Source organism: Abramis brama, assembly GCF_963993115.1.
Source record: "Abramis brama genome assembly, chromosome: 21".
Classification (NCBI taxonomy): Eukaryota; Metazoa; Chordata; class Actinopteri; order Cypriniformes; family Leuciscidae; genus Abramis; species Abramis brama.
This window is the reverse complement of record NC_139983.1, coordinates 30,649,792-30,670,004: the sequence shown is the minus strand read 5'-3', so window position 1 is coordinate 30,670,004 and position 20,213 is coordinate 30,649,792. Positions and strand designations below refer to the sequence as shown.

At 36.9% G+C, this 20,213-nt stretch overlaps 1 protein-coding gene across 1 annotated transcript; it reads right to left on the bottom strand.

Annotated features, from left to right (window-relative positions):
• Positions 1-387: 387 nt before the first annotated feature.
• Positions 388-10,726, bottom strand: LOC311071846 (uncharacterized protein). The gene is made up of 5 exons (XM_084096418.1): positions 10,618-10,726; positions 10,279-10,497; positions 5,851-6,078; positions 4,367-4,918; positions 388-686 (listed from the first exon to the last, which is right to left on the bottom strand). The coding sequence occupies exons 1-4, from the start codon at positions 10,664-10,666 to the stop codon at positions 4,530-4,532; spliced, it is 885 nt and encodes a 294-aa protein (XP_083952544.1). The 5' UTR covers positions 10,667-10,726; the 3' UTR covers positions 388-686; positions 4,367-4,529.
• Between the last annotated feature and the right edge of the window lie 9,487 nt (positions 10,727-20,213).

The following is a 20,213-nucleotide window of genomic DNA, read 5'->3' as shown; positions in this document are numbered from 1 at the left end:
CCGTGATGAAAATGGATTAAAAATGACCAGCATTTGTATGCATTCTTTCTTTCTTAATGTGTTGCCTTTTTTTCCTACATTTGATGCCAGGAAAGTACGAGAAGAAAGAGATGGAACTGGACTGGAACATGTCCCAGTTTGGTCTTGAACCTCGATCCCAATTACCAAAACTGTTGATCGTATGTTGAGAGCAATGCACAAGCCATTATGCTGCTGTTCTCTAGTAAACCCCTCATTTAAACAGATGTATACTGAAACATCGCATTTTCATTAGTGCCCTCTATTTGTAAATGTTATTATTACCAGTTTTGGCTTGAAGATGCAAACAGGTGCAAAGTCAGTTTTTTGCCAGTGATTATAACACATTGTACGGCTGTGTATACTAGCTGCACAGAAATACACTGCGCTGTCCTCAACAGATATGCTGGAGATGAGCAGGAATGCTTCTTTTGTAGCTTGTCCTGATATTGTAAATCTAGATTTGAATTTGTCCTCTGGAGAAGGAGCTTCATATGTCTGCATTCCAATAAGTTCTAAAGAACCACTATTGATTTTCTGCTGATACCAGTACAGGTATGGATAGTTGGTGTCACCATGATGACAAGAAATATTTGCCTCTTTCTCCTCCACCGTCTGTAGAAGATGTTTGGGAGACTGCTGAATGACAGGAGAACACACCACACACACTACAATAGGGTGAGGAGAGCTTACAGTGCGTATAAAATAAAGAACTTGGATTGCATTGCACTGGAAATGCTTACCTGTTAACCATAATGTAGTAATAATGGTAGCTCTGATCATGCTGATAACATTCAACCAAGCAACAAAGTAAAAAACATTAAATTCACAATGCAGTTTGACTCTCTGAAATGTTTCCTCTGCAGTCATAAATGTAACAACTATCAGATATCTTGAGGCTGAGACCTCAGAAATCAACCACTAAAATGCGAGATGTTCGGTGTTTGCTTATTGGTCCAAGTCAAAAGAGTCCACCCACAAGTGTCTGTGATATTTTAGTCATTATAAAGCTGTGGCTCTTCCTCCAATGCAAGTAAGTGGGATTTTTCTCATCTTGCTTCATCTTCTGTATGCAATAATTCTGAGTTTGATCATTTAAGGAAAGTAATAGCACACCTCTATGCAAAAAGCTCCACAATTAGAGGCATTGTCATGTCTGTAGTACAAACGGCACAGGATGAGTTAAACGCCTAATTTTTAATACTGAGAATATGCTCAAATTCAAGTATATTCTAAGTCTTTAATGTATTAATTGAATCGTGTTTCAGTTCACAGACAAAGGTCAATCCAGTTCTGTCTCTATATAAAGTATTATAGAGATGTAAACTATGTGAAATATTTATGATTAATGCTGGCGGAAGTTGGCTTCACGGCTGTTCTTCAGATAAACATCAAACTTTACAATAAATTTGGTCCCACTTTATATTAGGTGTCTTTAACTACTATTAACTAACATTTAAATTAATCGGTTGATACAATGCACTTGTGTTCATACATGTTTTTACATTTACATTTGTACATGTAAGTTCAGCTGTATTTAATTTCTGTAATTACTTCTATAATTCCAATATTGACCCTTCGTTTACATGTTAACCCATCCTTAAACCTAACCATACCACCAAACCTGTCCCCTACCTTACCCGTATCCCACCTCAAAACTTCTCATCATATCGAGAGCAATGCACAAGACTGTGATGAAGGCCATTATGCTGCTGTTCTCCATTAAACCCCTCATTTAAACAGATGCAAACGTCTCATTTTCATTAGTGCCCTCTATTTGTAAATGTTCTCATTACCAGTTTTGGCATGAAGATGCAAACAGGTGCAAAGTCAGTTTTTTGCCAGCGATTATAACACATTGTACGGCTGTGCGCACTAGCTGCACAGAAATACACTGCGCTGTCCTCAACAGATATGCTGGAGATGAGCAGGAATGCTTCTTTTGTAGCTTGTCCTGATATTGTAAATCTGGATTTGAATTTGTCCTCGGTAGAAGCTGATCCATAGAGCATTCCAATAAGTTCTAAAGAACCACTATTGATTTTCTGCTGATACCAGTACAGGATTGTGTAGCTGGAGTCACCATGATGACAAGAAAGATTTGCCTCTTTCTCCTCCACCGTCTGTAGAAGATGTTTGGGAGACTGCTGAATGACAGGAGAACAGACCACACACACTACAATAGGGTGAGGAGAGCATACAGTGCGTATAAAATAAAGAACTTGGATTGCATTGCACTGGAAATGCTTACCTGTTAACCATAATGTAGTAATAATGGTAGCTCTGATCATGCTGATAACATTCAACCAAGCAATAGAAGAAATAAATTCACAGTGTAATAGTTGCTTCTCTAAATTGTTTCCTCTGCAGTCATAAATGTAACAACTATCTGATATCTTGAGGCTGAGACTGTTTTTACTTCAGAAATCAACCACTAAAACGCTAGATGTTCGGTGTTTGCTTATTGGTCCAAGTCAAAAGAGCCCACCCACAAGTGATCTTTTAGTCATTATATAGCTGTGGATCCTCCTTCAGTGCAATTAAATGGATCTTCCTTCATTTTCTATAGATATGTTCTGTATCTATAGATATGTAGATTATGTGAAATGTTTATGATTAATGCAGGCAGGGGTTGGCTGCTAACACGGCTGGTCTTCAGATAAACATCAAACCTTATGATAAATTATAGGCAGCGGCTACTTGCACTAAGTAAAAATAGCTGTATTTTATTTGCACTAAGTGTAAATAGTTATTTATGCTCTTTATACTTAGTGCAAATAGTGTCTGATACTGTTTGCTCCTCGGTTTATTATAGTATATTATAAAACAGTATGCAATAAAAGCATATTCCATGTTAATGATTATATTTATTAAACTCATTAATGGATGCTGCTTTATTGGGACATTACTTGTCCCTGTCCCCACAGCCCCCTACACCATAACCGTTAAACACTTTATTTCCACTATTAAATATCCCTTAGGTGCTTTATTTCCATTTTTCAAATATGTTCTTAATTTTTTTTATTTAAAATCAAATCAAAGTCTCTCAGAGATGATATGCAATGGGAAAAGGGAGAAGAATGAGTTCGGAAAAAGGCGACCTCTGCCAACTAGACGGGCTATTTGCACTTGATACTGTGCTGATGACCTGGGTCTGTGCTGGAGTAGTGAGTTTGATGTGATTAAACTCGAGGTTCTGTGAGGTGCGGACTGGATCGACTCCATTCCTAGAGCTTACGAACAAATGGGTTTTTGTGGTGTGGACTGATGGGGCAGTAAACCCGAGGTTACCCCGTGAGTCAGTCCTACAGCTCCTCCTGTCCAATTTTAGGGAAAAATGGAGACGTCCAATAGATTTCTTAAGCGCGCTGAAAGAACACCACAGACACAGTGAAATCACCATGGGAAAATCTCAGAGTAAAACTGAGAAAATATGATACACCAGTGTTTTGCCAGAAAATGTTTTTCTATGTATCCTCTTTTTACTCTTTAAATTAATTTTATAACTGTATCATATATCTCTTTTAATTTTCCTTGCTTTTATTTTGTGATTATTTTAATTATTTTCTGTAAAGCACTTTGAATTGCCATGGTGTATGAAATGTGCTATATAAATAAACTTGTCTTGCCTTGCTTTGACACTCCATAAATTATAATATGGTTTTTGAACAGTGATGAAAATGGATTAAAAATGACCAGCATTTGTATGCATTCTTTCTTTCTTAATGTGTTGCCTTTTTTTCCTACATTTGATGCCAGGAAAGTACGAGAAGAAAGAGATGGAACTGGACTGGAACATGTCCCAGTTTGGTCTTGAACCTCGATCCCAATTACCAAAACTGTTGATCGTATGTTGAGAGCATATTGAAACATCATATTTTCATTAGTGCCCTCTATTTGTAAATGTTATTATTACCAGTTTTGGCTTGAAGATGCAAACAGGTGCAAAGTCAGTTTTTTGCCAGTGATTATAACAAATTGTACGGCTGTGTATACTAGCTGCACAGAAATACACTGCGCTGTCCTCAACAGATATGCTGGAGATGAGCAGGAATGCTTCTTTTGTAGCATGTCCTGATACTGTAAATCTGGATTTGAATTTATCCTCTGTAGAAGCTGATCCAAAATTGAGCATTCCAATAAGTTCTAAAGAACCACTATTGCTTTTCTGCTGATACCAGTACAGGTATTGATAGCTGGAGTCACCATGATGACAAGAAAGATTTGCCTCTTTCTCCTCCACCGTCTGTAGAAGATGTTTGGGAGACTGCTGAATGACAGGAGAACACTGCAGTAGCACTGCATGTACATTAAATAACTTAGACTTTATTGCAGTGGGAATCCTTACCTGTCAAACAGAAAAGAGTGATTATTAAAATGATTGCTTTGATCATGCTGATAACATTCAACCAAGCAACAGAAGAATACAATCACAGTGCCTCTCTAAATATACGATTTGTCCGCAGTCATAAGAGTACAACTATCTCGTATCTTGAGGCCGAGACTGTTGTTCACCTCATTTGACTGCGCTGTCGGTCCAGGTGCACGTGTGTCATGTGATGGGGGAGGGGTTTTTGAGTGCAGTCTCGTATAAACTTGAAGCACTGTGCATCACTCACTGCACAGAGATACACAGCGCTGTGCTCCGCTTTCACAGACGACACCAGCAGGTTCGCCTCTTTCTCTGCATCTCCGGTTATCGTGAAACCCTTTCTGTCAACCAAAGGTTGTTTGAAGGAAATGAGGCCAAGGTGCTCAAGACTTTGCCCGTTTGTCTGCTGGTACCAGAAGATTTTGTCATAGCTTTTGTCATTGTGTCTGCAGGTGATGTTCATGCTGGCTCCAATGACTAAGAAAAGGTCGATAGGTGTCTGTGTGATTTTTAAAGCCATAGACAGCCCTGTAAGGACAGTAGAGAGACAGTTAGACAGGTTCAACTTCAGTGACGCTATAGATAATATTCACAAGTAATATCACACGCCTCACCAATACAACACTGAAGAAGGAAACATTTGACTGGAAATTCACTCATGTTGAATTCTGGTTTAAATGTGAACTCATGAGTGAGCTAGCCTGGTTTAATGGATACGCTGGTGGAGCCTGTTTATGCGGTTCACATCTGTGTGTTTTTACATCTACTGCCCCCTGGTGGATATATGGACCTTGAAACCCAGTGGATGTGACTATACAGAAATGGTCTGTCAAAAAATGTGCACTGAGAATTATTCACTGGAGTTTAACGGCTAGGTCCAGCTTTGTAACCTTTTACATGTGACATGTTAAAAATAAATATTGGTCACAACACATATAGGGTACAATCGGGCTAAAGGCACATGCTAAGAAAAATGTTGCGGAAAAAAAATAGGTTTTTATTGAACATTTATTATTATAAATAATTATTTTGATAAATAAAATAATTCATTTTTGTTCAGTAAATATACTATCATTAAAATGTTCATTTAAAAAATACAGAAACAAAATTATTTAAAAAAGTAAAGATTCTGAAAGCATTGAATGAGATCCGCAATCGCGTCAAGGATCAGCCAAATTTCCACATGCATCAAAAGTGCTGAGCTGAATTTTTGTGCCATCTAATGGTTTAAAAGAGAATAAAGTCCAATGCGCCTTTTACCCCGGTGCGCTTTCAGCCCTGCTGTACCCTAACCTCTTAACATAAAGAACGAGTGACACTGTGATGTAATGTATAGGAGATTCATGATAAGGTTTTTGTACAGAAGTGCAGGAAACCCACAGCACCGTGTTCTCTTGCAGCACAGTAATAGATGGCACTGTCATTTAAGGAAAGGCTTTCCAGTGTCAACTTGCTGTTACCTGCACCATTTCCTGATAGCTTGATTTTCTTGAAAACTGGTTCTGTGTTGACATTTGTTCTGTAAAGATACCCCATGAGCTGCATTTCTCCATTAATAGGCTGCTTGTACCAGAGGATGACATTGAGGCTTGAACTGTTGTGAGAACAGTGAAGACTCACTGATTCTGTGTTGGTTTTGGGCAGTAGGTCAGAAGGGGTCTGTGTGATAACAGAGTTCTCGGAGAAGCCTGTTAAGAGAAAGAAGCATTTACAGTAACAATACTGTTCATTAATGAACAATAAATCTGATGTAACTCCAGATCCGGATAAGCTGTTGAAATACATTGATTACCTGTAAAAAAGAGCAACAAGATAGCAGTGTTAATCAGATGTCTAATCATGTTGTACCTAAAGACGAATGATGAGATAGCACAACCAACCCATTCTTAAACTTTTGTCAGAAAGGAAGCCATCATAACTTTATCAGTAAGAAAACTGTTTCTGCCCTCTGGTGTGCGAAATATGCTATAAAAAAACAAACAAGTGTTTTGGTTACACTTATTTTAAGGTGTCCTTGTTGCAGTGTAACTATACATTTTCGTAGGCTACAATTATATTAATTAACATGTACTTACTATAGGGTTAGATGCATGTAAATTTTGCATTTACTGTTATAACGACTGTAAGTATGATAACAATGTCATTGTAAAATAGTGTTACCTTTTTTCTGTTAGTCAAGCTCTTTATTTTACAGTCCTGTTTCGCATTACCACATACTATGTACTTGTTGTAGTAATGACACTAGGTACTAACCCTGAACCCCTAAACCTTATATTAACTCAAGTTACCTTGCATTACTGAGTACTTTTGTGGGTAAGGACACTCTAAGTACACGTAAGTGCACATACTGTAAAATAAACCCTGTCTTCTAACAGTAAAATAAACCAATTGAAAAGGAAAGTTTAACACTTCAAATGCTGGTTTGACAGATTTTGCCTTGACAATAACAATGGAAAAGGACCAGATTTACTAAACGCTAAATTAGCGTGAGAGCACAATCCCATAAAAGTACCAATGGGATGGAAAGTTCTGCATGGGATCTATTGACGACGAACACGTTAAAAAACACAGACACAGCCGGATCATTTCTAGAATGACCAGCTACCAAGAGCAGCGCAAATTAGCATCTGGTTTAAGACTTGCTGTTTTATGGCTGGTAAATAATGTTGCAAATACCAGTAAATCTACTTTTGCAAACCTTAATAAATCACTTTGATTCCTTTAAATACTGTGAAAGGGAAAATCCTACAAATAAATATAAGAGGAATAATTGTCCACGCTTTTTCAGCACGAATTTTTCACTGCGTATCTTTAGTAAATTCTGACAGTAGTTTTTTAATGCCAAAAGTTTTTTAACTCAAGCTGTTAGTAAATCTGACCCTCAAAGAGATATTTAAAGTTTGAAGACTATATAATCCTTGCTAGGTGGTTGTTATGGTGTTCTGAGTGGTTATAGGAATTTGCTGAGCTGTTGCTAAGGGGTTTTGAGTGGTTGCTAGGTTATTGCCTATTGTGGTGTGGTGGATGTGTGTGTTAATGTGTTCATGGTGGTTACTAGGTCATTTAATAGTGCATATGTGACCCTGGACTACAAAATCAGTAACAATATTCCAATATTTGGTCGAGAGAGATATAACTATTTGAAAATCTGGAATCTGAGGGTGCAAAAAAATCTAAACATTGAGAAAATTGACTTTAAAGTTGTGCATTTCTGTTTGCGATTGTGCTGCATTCACTCACAAAAATGTACAATAGTAAATTTACTAAATATCTTCATGGAACATGATACTTAATATCCTAATGATTTTTGGCATAAAAGATAAATCGATAATTTTGACTCATACAATGTATTGTTGGCTATTGCCACAACTTGTGACTGGTTTTGTGATCCAGGGTCACATATTATAATTCTATCTCTATAGACAGACATCTTTAATCACATTCGAGCACTAAACAAAACAATATGTTGCTTTTCAAAAACCTGGTTATGGCGATTCTGAGCTGGGAAAATAAAAAAATATATTTGATCATGTATCATGTACCAAATCCAGTGACAGCTGTGCAGAACTGCTCTCTTGTCATGCGATTATTAAATGTGGGTTTTTGTTTAATGGAAAGGGAGGAAACACCACTGTGGTAATACGCGGCACAGTAGTATACGGCACTGTCTTCAGCTCTTCTCAGCTGGATGAGATGAAGTGTGGAGTGTGTTCTACCATGACCGCTCACATTAAAATGCTTCTCAAATGGTTTCTCAACAGTTCTTTGCTCATAGTACATATAACCAATGAGTTTCAGCTCTGTGTCTGTCTGTGAACGCTGGTACCACAGTAAAGTGTCATAGCTAGTTATTTGATGACGGCAGGTCATTTCAGCCGGTCTTTCAGGACTCCAAAAAATGTCAGAAGGAGTTTGATCAACCTTACTAGAAAACACAATACCTGTGAAGACATGAAGTAAAATGCTTCACTTTCAGCGTAAACAGTGTAAAATGAACACATATTTTTAAAGATAACTGTAACGTACAGTAGGATATAAATGTAAAGGACCAAACATCTTATAGTATTACCTATTAAACAAATCACAGTGGTTGAAGAAACAAGAGATCCTGTCATGTTGTATGTATGTCAAAGACCAGATATGAGTGCACATAAAAGTAAGGAGGAGATTCAGCATGTGACATTTTAAAGTGGATTATTCCATACTGCAATGGGTGATGGGTAATGTGCACCTCCTACAAACAACGTCTGTTACAGCGCTCTGTCTATAAGTGAACATACAGTAAATGCATTAACTTGGTGCTCCTCATTGGTAAAGTTTGAATTTGCTCCAAATATAGTGGCATAAGTGTATAATCATGTGTAATAATGAATAATGTAGTATAATTTAGTGATATTTCATTACTGAATTTCAAGCTCAGAGTACCTTCTCACGACAATGATGTATTAAAAACGGAAAAGGTTTTACTTTTGCCTATAGACATTAGCATGACGTCACAGTTTTCACAAATTTGCCTGTTTGTAGTTTACACAGAGACGTTGTCATTTTCAAAAACGCATGTTTTCAAAGGTTTGCATTTTCAGGCCCCTAAAACACTTGTGTAAATGAACGGCCAAAGAGCAAAATTAAAAAAAATATATAGATTTTTTTTAGTTGAAAACGTTGTGTATACGGCCCCATCGGTTTGAAGTGCATATCAGGCTGCAACTTGCTTGACACTTGTTATATGTTAATATTTTAATATTAATAAATATTTGTATTTATTTAATAAAAATAAACATTTCAATATTCTAAAAGAAATAAAAAAATATTTAGAATGTGTGCGAAATATTTCCTGATATTTAACTTAGTACAACTACTGACATTATGAATCAGCCTAGCAATCCCTGATTTAGATTTTTTTATAATTTAATTAATCAGAACATTTATTTTCATTAAATAATTTGATATAATTTTAACAAATTTAGTTTTATTTAATTCAGGGCACTGAATTTTTTAAATGTTTTTTTTTTTTCACATATTATACAATGTTGTACAGTGAGAGAGAAATAATAATAATAATAGACATAATAGTCCACTTTAGACATTTTACTAACTAAGTAACTTTGCAACTACATGTCAACTACCAGTCATTAGAGTATTAGTAAACTGTCTGCTTAATATCTGCTAACACTTTATTTTGATGCTCCCAGACAGACATTCAACTGACTATAAGTTACTACATGTCAGCTTATTCTACTAACCCAAACCTAACAGTCCACTAATACTCTAATGAGACTTTAGTTGATATGTAGTTGCAAAGTCATTGTTAGTAGAATATCCTAAGTGAACCATCGAAATGAAGTGAAACCTATTTTAAAAATAAACTATAATTTTAATAGTAAATTTTTTAATTCATTTTTTAAATCTAGGAATATTCAGGGCTTTCACTAATAGGGTGAAAGGTGGGAATGATTCAAGATGAAGCCCATAAACCTTCCAGTAGGACTGAAGAAGGATCCAATATAATCCAACAAATTATGAACTGATGAAGTAGTTGATAACCAGCTTACTCAAGATATATGAATTCTGAATTCAGGACTCCCATAAAAAGATAATCGTCATTATTTATCTTATCATTTAGAAGAACATGTTCTAATCTCCAGTGAACCTCCTGCTCAGACACCCCAGTAATAAGCACAATGATATGTTGTGAGATGTGTAGTGATGAGCAGAAGAGTGTGAGCCGAGCTGGTCTGTGCAGGTGTTGTAAACCCAGAGGAAGGTAATTGTAAAGAGGGCTGAACTCCTGCAGCACTGTGTGATACTGGCAGCGCAGTAATACATGCCTGTGACTTGGGCTTGTTTGCTGCATTTTATATGAAGTGTAGCATTGTTTTCACCATTACCTGATACATTAAAGGCATTTGTAAATGGATCCTCAGTCTTTGGTGTTTGATAGTACATATAAGCCACAAGTTTCAGTTGTGTGTCTCCACCAGAGCGCTGATACCATAATATGGTGTCGTAGTTGTTGATGGAATGACTGCATGTCAGTTCAACCCGACTGTCAGGATAACTCAACACGGAAGCTGGAGACTGATCCACGTCTTTACACACTGCCGGGACTGTACAGAGAGAACAACTTGATCGTTACAGAAAAGTTTCCAAATCAATTCATGTATTTTTTCTTTTTCTTAAATTGTCAAATTGAAATCTGAAACTAAAAACTGATATAAATATGACACCTGTTAGCAAAAGCGCTGTCACAATTTGGATGGAGAGGCGACACATCATGTTGAGTCCTCGACTGCACTGAGATGCACTGAGCGCATTTCTTGTAGACAGGAAATGACATCACAAACCACCACAATGACCACACAGACGGCTGCCATCATTTAGGTTTTTTTGTTCACACTATATAGGTGTCGCTGTCTACAATGAACTTGCTTTAAAAATAATTGTTAGATACAGTGTAATTTTTATGTTTATGTTGAATTGCAAAACGTTTGCTGCTATTGAGGTGGGATAACAGTTTAATTATAAATGTAAATACCAAAAAGAGTTACAATATAATTTCATACAGGTATTTTAAAAACATACATATGTGACCCTGGATCACTAAACCAGTCACATGTCGCACGGGTATATTTGTGGAAATAGCCAACAATACATTGTATGAGTCAAAATTTTCAATTTTTCTTTTATGCAAAAAAACATTAGGATATTAAGTAAAGATCATGTTCCATGAAGATAGTTTGTACATTTCCTACTGTAAATATATCAAACTTTTATTTTTCTGAGTGAATGCAACACAATCGTGAACATAAATGGACAACTTTAAAGGCGATTTTCTCAATGTTTCCTTTTTTTTTTTGCACCCTCAGATTCCAGATTTTCTAATAGTTGTATCTCGAATAGTTGTCCTATCCTAACAAACCATACATCAATGGAAAGCTTATTTATTCAGCTTTCAGATGATGTATACATCTCAATTTCATAAAATTTACCCATGTGTCGTCCAGGGTCATATATACACAATAAATGCATTGTATCAAATGATTCATTTAAATGTGTTTTTTCTTCATTCCATTTTAGCTTATTGTGTTCAGTGATGTTTTCTAGAACTTGCTTGTGTGGTTTCATGCAGGTGTACCATAATATGTTGAAGATAAGAGAACAGTTTTTGTCATGGAAGAGAGGATTTTTGTGACATTGTGCATACGACGCTGCACAGAAATACTCTGCACTGTCCTGGTCTGGTCTTGCTTCAAGAATCTTTAAAGTAACTTTTTCTTCTCCTTTTCCACTTAAACTGAAATAACCCTTAAACGATTCCTCAAATTCTTTTATGTTGCTATATCGTGCATAACCGATGAGTTTCAGGGTAGAATCTCCTTGTGCCCTCTTATACCACAATATTGTGTCATAGTTAGTCATTTTATGTCTGCAGGTCAGCTCTACAGACTCCTTGGGTTTACACAGCACATTTGAAGGGGACTGATTCACCTTCTCACAGATCAGGCAACCTGAGAAGCCAATCAAATATTGTTAGGCACAAATACTCGTGCAGTTTGATGTCTTTGTAGCCTTTATAGAATAATCTGCAATTGTATTTATAATTTCAGTAAAATCAATATACCTGTAAACCAGCTCAGGAAGATGATGATTTGAAATACAAATCTAATCATGTTGGATGATGCTCATGCCATGGAACACTACTGAGGTCTTCAGTAAAGCAGCAGGACTAGACACAGGAAGTGATGTCATGTTGAAATGAATGGGCAGGACCATGATTCAAGGCATGAATCAAATCAACCAGTTTCAAGATGAAACATTATTGGTTAGGATAAATAAAATAAAAATAAAAAAATAAATAAAAAATATATATATATATATATTTTTTTTTTTATTATTATTATTATTATTATTATTATTATTATTTTGTATATATATATGAGGAAATGAACTACTGTTCTTCTGAAACATTTGAATGACCTGATTGAGTTTAGTACAAATATATAAGTAGTTTGAGTGTGGCTTAACTGCACCATTTGCAAATTCATCAGAAAAATATGTTGTTGTTGCTGAGCTATTTGCAAATTCCGCTTCTGCCACAGTGACTCTGATTGGTGACAACTCTCTCCGGGTCAGCGGCAGCGCCAACGCAGATTTGATGTTGCGATATGATTTTGTCAAATGTTTAATAGAAAGATGAATTGGAAGAAGATCTTGTGGGGGTTTGAATCGAGATCACGATCTTTTAAAGGTAAATCGTGCAGCTCTACTGTCTTATCTCTCTCTCAGCAAATGAGTAGTGCGAGGGCTTTTCAGTCTCGCGTCGCGTCCACTTGGAACATTACGACACTCAACACTCATAGATAACGACACATTTCATTCTCTGTTGAAACGAAAGTGGCTGACTTCTGTCAACCTCGTCTATAAGCAAGGACAAAAAAAAGCGATTTAATTTGAATTAATATCGATTCTGTAATAAAAAAAATATTTTAAAATCGTAAAGAAATCGCGATATAGGTGAATCGATTTTTTTGTCTCCCAGCCCTACTGAATAATTGTCTTTTAATCCCTAACTGATCAAGCCAAAGGCGACGAAGAACCAAAACTCCATCAGGTGACAGTATAGCGGAGGAAAAAACCTTGGTAGAAACTAGACTCAGTCAGGGCCTTAAAGGAACTTTTATAAAGGCCAATTCACACAGGCCAACGCTGACAGTCACCTGATTACAGCACGAGTCTTCTCTGAACACGCTGAATCCGAATCACAATGTCTATCAGTGAAAACAAGCTCAAACAGAAGCCAACAGAACACAGGGGTAATCAGGGGTAAACCAGTTGTCTCATGGAAACCATTCAAGTGCTTGAACTGTTACTGAAAGATGCACAAAGGATGATAGTCTTTTTGTAGGGCTTATGGGGGCCCTGGAGCACTGTGTGCACTTGCTGCACAGAAATACACTGCGCTTTCATTCAGCATGAGATCTGAGATTGTCAGGTTCACAGAACTCTTGGCATCTCCTTTCAGATCATATTTTTTATCTGCTGCATTCTCCAGATTGGGGGTCGAATGAAAGGAATATCCAATAATGTGCATGTTTTGCCCACGCTGGTAGTACCACAGTATGGTGTTGTAGCTGGAGAAACTGTGGGAACAGGAGAGAGTGCAGGACGCTCCAGAACTCACAATGACTGCAGCAGGCTTTTGCTCAACACTGCTCAACGAATGGCCTAATAAACAGATGGAAATAAAATCACAATATTACTGCATTGTGCATTGAAGAAAAAGACGTGTCCAAAAAAAATTTTGTCCATAAAGAAGCATTTAAATTCACTTACCAAAATGCCAACAGAGCAAATATGAGAATAGAACTGGATTTCTCATCATTATCAAGTTCTTACAGGGTTTTTAGAACACACGCTACTTATAAGTTATCAAAACTTAGAGAAAAAAATACTTAGGCCTATAAGTTATCAAAACAGCGTAGCTTTTTTTATCCGTCTTACTCCATTTGTTGCAAATTCATCTGAATTTGAATCTGAACCTCTTTCACAGGTCGGATGTTCCTCCTCTTGAGTGGATGTGTTGTGAAACAGCGCCACCTGTTGAAAGACGGCATGACACTGTTCATCAAGCCAAGGCTTTGAATGTTTGTTCAGTGCTTTATAGTTTGTTTGCTGGATTATAGAGTTTGGGTATTTATGACATCTTTTTGTATATTTATTTTTGAAGATTTATTCTTCACTGTGAATCACTTGACATCAAAAGCAAAGCTTCAGAAACTGAATTGTTTGATATAAAACAGGCAGTCTGAAATTAATACCACAGAAGCAGGTGGGAATTCAGACAGTAGTTTTTATTTTTTTTTAATCACAGAGTCAAAGAGATGTTTTTGTAGTGAACTGCAGGGATCTGAAACACTGTGTAATATGCAGCACAGAAATACACTGCGCTGTCATTAGATGAGAGACTTTTAATGGTCAAAGATCCATTGCTATTTCCATTCCCAGACATCTCTATTTTGTTTGTGAAATCTGTTTCTTTGTTCTGTGCTGTTAAGTATAAATGTCCCATCAGTGTGAACCCTTGGTCCTGGTTTTGTCTGAACCAGTTGATTTGATTGTAACTGGGCACACTGTGAAAACACTGCAGTCTCGCGGTTTCTTCTGGTCTCCTGATCACGTCAGGTGGAGACTGGTCGACTTCATAACTATGAGAAAAGCCTGTAAACAAAGAAAAAAATCAGATAAAAAAATAAAATGAAGTGTTTTACTTCAAGGATCTGGTTAACAATACAATCTTACCAGAGAGATTGATTAGTGTAACAGTAATTATGCTGAAAACTCTCATGTTGATATTGAGTTGTGGAGAGATGACTCTAAACAGTCAAGAGTGATTGTTTCTCTGACACTGTAATCTCATGAAGCCTTCAGAAGGTCTGGACTCCATCGCAGCTTTCATTGGCCGAGGGCCGCCCAGAGGCCGTCTGACTGACATGTAGAGCAACCAATCACAGTTTGTTTTGTCCAGCGTCATGTTTAGGTGTATAGGAAATGTTAAGCTGTCTAAAGAGTCTATGCCGTGAAGGTTACATACTTGACATATTTTGAAAATCCAGCATTTAGTTGATTCTGATAAGCACTCATTTTCACAGTTGTAAATACTGCTTTTTTACCCGTGAGGGGGTTTAGTGTCTCACGTACTGTTTGGTGTGTCACTACTGTTTTTCGACTACTATATAGTAAGGAAGTATGCTATTTTCGATGCAGCCCGTGACTGCAGTATGATATATGACTTCATTGCACCCCCATAAAAACATATGATAAATATGTCTTTATTTTAAATATGTCTAGTAAATATAGACTCCTACTGGTTTTGATAGTAATGTAACAGTGGTCTTTTTTAACTGCTGGAATGTTGCACAAAAGTTTTTTATTAATATACTAACAATTAAGTCAAAACAATGCAATATAGTGATTAGATATTTCGATTGTACCAGTAAAAATTAGCACACTTTTGAAGGTCACATGGATGAAGTGGATGAAATGGATGAAATTGAATTTGTCAACAAAAAAAATAAAAAATCCAACAGTGCTTATACCTGCATCACAGAGAAATTCTGTCACTTTTGACATTTTTGTGAACCATAATTTTGTCCATTTGTAATAAAATAAAATTATTCATATATTATTACACATTATATATTATATATGATATTACTTAAATTAAACAAACGAAATATTACTGAAATTAAATTAAACATAATTTAACTGTAAAAATGTATATAAATCATTTTCACAGAATAAAAATGTTTTTGTCTTTCACTCTAGATTTTCATAGTTTTTAAAATGTAATTTGGTATTTTTTTCTAATGGGCTTTCATATGGTACTGAACATTTATCAAGGTACAGTAGAACAAAAAAAAATCCATACATAAAATGTATCTAAAATGCTGAAGGTTTGGTAAAAGGCTCCCCACACTGTTTTAATGTGGCCTGCATATAACAAAAACATTTATTTATTTTTAAATCACCTCTTCGAATGTACTGTAAATTGTCAATAGTTTAACGGAAGGCCCTTCTACAGTTTTGGTTTGTGGTAATAAATAACAGATGGTTTTTGTATGAAGACTGAATGATCTCTAACACTGTGCTTTACTGGCAGCACAATAATACATAACAGAAGTCCCAGATACATTCAGCTTGAATTCAAGAGTTTAGTCTTTTGCACCGTCTCCTGTAATATTGAACTGATTTGTGTATTTACTTTCAATGGCTTGATTTGTGTAACGTACATATCCAATGAGATTTAGAGCAGTATCACCCTTTATCTGCTCATACCATAATATCATGTAATAGTCTGGTATAGTGTGTGTGAGAGCAGGAGAGTGTAACCGGTTCATGAGTTTTAACCAGCAGATCTTTCTGTGTTTGATTAACTTTGTCACTCAGTGATTCCCCTGTTTGAAAGAGACAGAAAAGAGCATTAAAAACAATGTGGAAGTCTAGAGCCATATGAAAATACATAAATGAATGATTCTGTACCTGAGATCAAGAATGGCAGTGCTGTGAAATAAATGAAACACACTGTAAATGTCATGTTGAAGCTTCAGTGCTGGAGCTCTCAGTGATGCACAGAGTAAAACACACATTACACACTCTCTCAGTGTTCTCTGAGAAACAGAAACCTGTCCCACTTCCTCTGATAAATATGTCTTTATATCAGGTTGAAAGGAGACTCCTATTGGTCTTGATAGTAATTACACCAAATATGTTTTCAAAGAGCAGTACAACTGATCAAAGTTTTAAAGCAACACTAAGGAACATTGTTTACCTTAAAATAATGTTTCCAAAATCGTATCAGTGGTTCATCAAGTCGTAAAAGGGTGAAAGGCACTTCTGGATTCGCTTTGCAGCCCTATATCTGCTATAACCACACCATGCAAGTTTGCCAAACCGGGTCGCGTTTCTGTAGTTAAACATAAGAAAACTACAAATTTGACTTGCTTTACGTCAAGTGTTACAATAGTCATTATTTAGTTTTCCTTCGTTTCTGATGTCGCAATACATCATACTTTCATGAAATCATGCAACATACTCTACCTTGTCTGTGGACATCGTTCATTCCAAAGCTGGTGCTGGATAAACAGCGAGTGTGTGTGCGACAGTAGGTTGCGGGCGGCGAAATTATTTACGACAGCGGTAATGGACAATTCCGCTTCCAACCTGTAGGGGGACCGCAGAGGAAAAATTCCTTAGTGTCGTTTTAATGAAATAGACTTTCAGCATTATATTTAAGGCCTGATCATTTTTTTGCTTTTATGTTCCATTCCAACCTTTAAAGAGTTACTTCACCGCTGTCAACATGCGCTTTCAATAAAACTATTACATATTACATTAAAGGGATACTTCACCGATTGGCATTAAGCTTTGTATCAGTAGAAACCTGGTAGTATTTTTGAATGGCCGTGCTTCCCTCCCTCATGTCCCCCTGAGAGGAGAGATTTCTGTATTGTGTGTCTGGAAAAAAACCTCAGATGACGCAAAAATCGTCATTTTGCGTCAATCGGAGGCTTTTTTGTCCAGAGGCGAGAGACTACAGCCAGTAGGAGGAGCTCATTCTGCATGTTTTCAACCCGTCCATAGGGGGATTCTCACGATAAAACGGCATATTTTCAGTTTCGAGTCAACTAGTAGCCTAGCTGTATCATTACTGCCCTCTGTAACCGGTAGGCGTGGCTTGGGAGTGGCCTCGTAGGACAGCAAAGCAAGTGCATTCTGGGAGTTGTTGTCTTTCATCCACATGAGCCAAAAATACATTTTCTGGCTTTTCTCAGTCTAGAAGGCACCAACTTCTAAAATAATTTCACATTTCTATTACATAAATGACCCAATTTAAATACACATTCTTCTTTCCAGCGGTGAAATATCCCTTTAAGTCTGACAAATCCTCTCACTGAAAACTGTCAGTCATGGTTGAGTCTCTATGTACCACAGGAACAGGTGTAAATGAACACTTTCTTGTTGGTTTATCTGTTAATCACAGAGTCAAAGAGATGTTTTTGTAATGAACTGCAGGGATCTGAAACACTGTGTAATATGCAGCACAGAAATACACTGCGCTGTCATTAGGTGAGAGACTTTTAATGGTCAAAGATCCATCACTGTTCCCATCCCCGGACATCTCTATTTTATCTTTGAAATCACTTTCTTCGTACGGTTGTTTTCCAAGCAAATATCCCATTAATATGAACTGGTGATCCTGGGTTTGTCTGTAAAAGTTGATTTGATCATAATTGGTCACACTGTGTTGACACTGGATCTTTGCAGATTCTCGTTGTCTCTGAATCACATCAGGTGGAGACTGGTCGACTTTGTTGCTATGAGAAAATCCTGTGAAAATAAGAGTCACATATTCACAAAACAGAAAAGAGAAAAGGTTGAATGAATGTACGTGAATGCATACAGGGCCTTACCTGAGAAACTGATCAGTGTAACAGTAATTATGATCACAATTCTCATGTTGACACTCAGTACTGGAAATAATCTAAACTGTTATGTGGAATATTACTGAAGCAACAACAATGTAAAACAAATCACCACAATATCACTGATATGAAGTGGATATACCCATATGAAGAAAGTGGAAGCGGTTTGAACCAGGAGGTCAAATTTATCTGGTTAGCATGAGCCCACTAGCACCTGCTGGTAGATGCCGGAACTACAGCGTCTTTCTCCACTAACAGCCGTTTAAAAGTAATCATGTATTCTGACAGAATAAGATGTGGTCCCACCTACCATCGCCTGGTTTCACAGACAGGGCTTAGATTAAGCTAGGATTAGGTCTTAGTTCAATTAGGACATTTAAGCAGCTTTTATAAACATGCCTTAGAAAAAATATTACAGATGTGCATCTCTAGACAAAACTATAGCACTGACATGTTTTAAGATATATCAGTGAAAGTTGCTTTTTGTTAAATTAGCATCTGTTGACCCTTTCCCTTACACCTTATCCCACCCTTAAACCTTACCATTCACACCAGGCTTATTTATCTTAAAGGTCCCATTCTTCGTGATCCCATGTTTCAAACTTTAGTTAGTGTGTAATTGTCAGGCTTTGGATGGATGTAGGAGGCGAACACGAAGATGAAGAAACAAAGGTTTTAATTCTCAAATATAGCAAATACAAACAACAGGGAGCGTGCGCTCAGAGCATTGACTTAAACCATTAACATAAACATTGACCAACAGTGAAGAGTGAAAACCAGGAACTTAAATACACACACAGATGAACACAAGACAGGTGATGCAGATGATGATGATGACGAACAGGTGGGTAATGAAGGGAGTGAGTTCAGGTGTGGAAACAAGGAGGATTCTGGGAACTGTAGTGAAGACGAAGACAGAACGATGACAGACGGTGAATGTGACAGTAATGTTGTTGTTAGAGCATAAATAATATCTGTAAAATTATAAAGCTCAAAGTTAAATGCCAAGCGAGATATTTTATTTAACAGAAGTCGCCTACAGCGAACGGCCCGTTTGGACTACATCCCTCTACTTCCTTCTTTAATGACATCACTAGAACCGTTTTTTGACTAACCTCCGCCCACAGGAATGCTCCCTCAACTCTACCGAAATTCGTTTATGTACTTGCGCACTTCTTATAACTTACTGTGTTTACTCAGCTCTTACGGTGATTTTCTGAAGTAAAACTGACGCTTCATCTTTTGTGTGTTGTACAATAAACTTTATTAAACTCATCAGTATATGTTTGATCATCATTCGGACCTGGTCCGAAACAGCAGACTTGTAGGCTATTAATAAATAATGGATACATACAAGCAGATGACAAATACGTTATAATAACCGTAATTAAACTACTAAACTATACCTGTTCCATCTCTATACAGCACTCTGACTCTGTAGGCATTATTGTCCGACTCGAAATGAACACCGTTACTGAGAGTTTCTGATATTATCATCATTCTGTGAGATGAAATTGTCCTGAGAGACTGAGCACAAGCTCATGAAGCTCCGCCCCCTGGGTCGTCCAGCAGCAGCTTATTTGCATTTAAAGGGCACACACTAAAACAGCGCGTTTTTCTGTGCCCCAAAAAATGATTTAAACATGCTGTAAAAAATGATCTGTTGGGTATTTTGAGCTGAAACTTCACATACACACTCTGGGGACATCAGAGACTTATTTTACATCTTGTGAAAAGGGGCATAATACGGGACCTTTAACAAGCAAAGCTTCCTTGGTCAACCAGAATAACCAGAAAGATCAATGGTCGGTCAGCCTCCAGCATATGAAGCCAAACCAGCA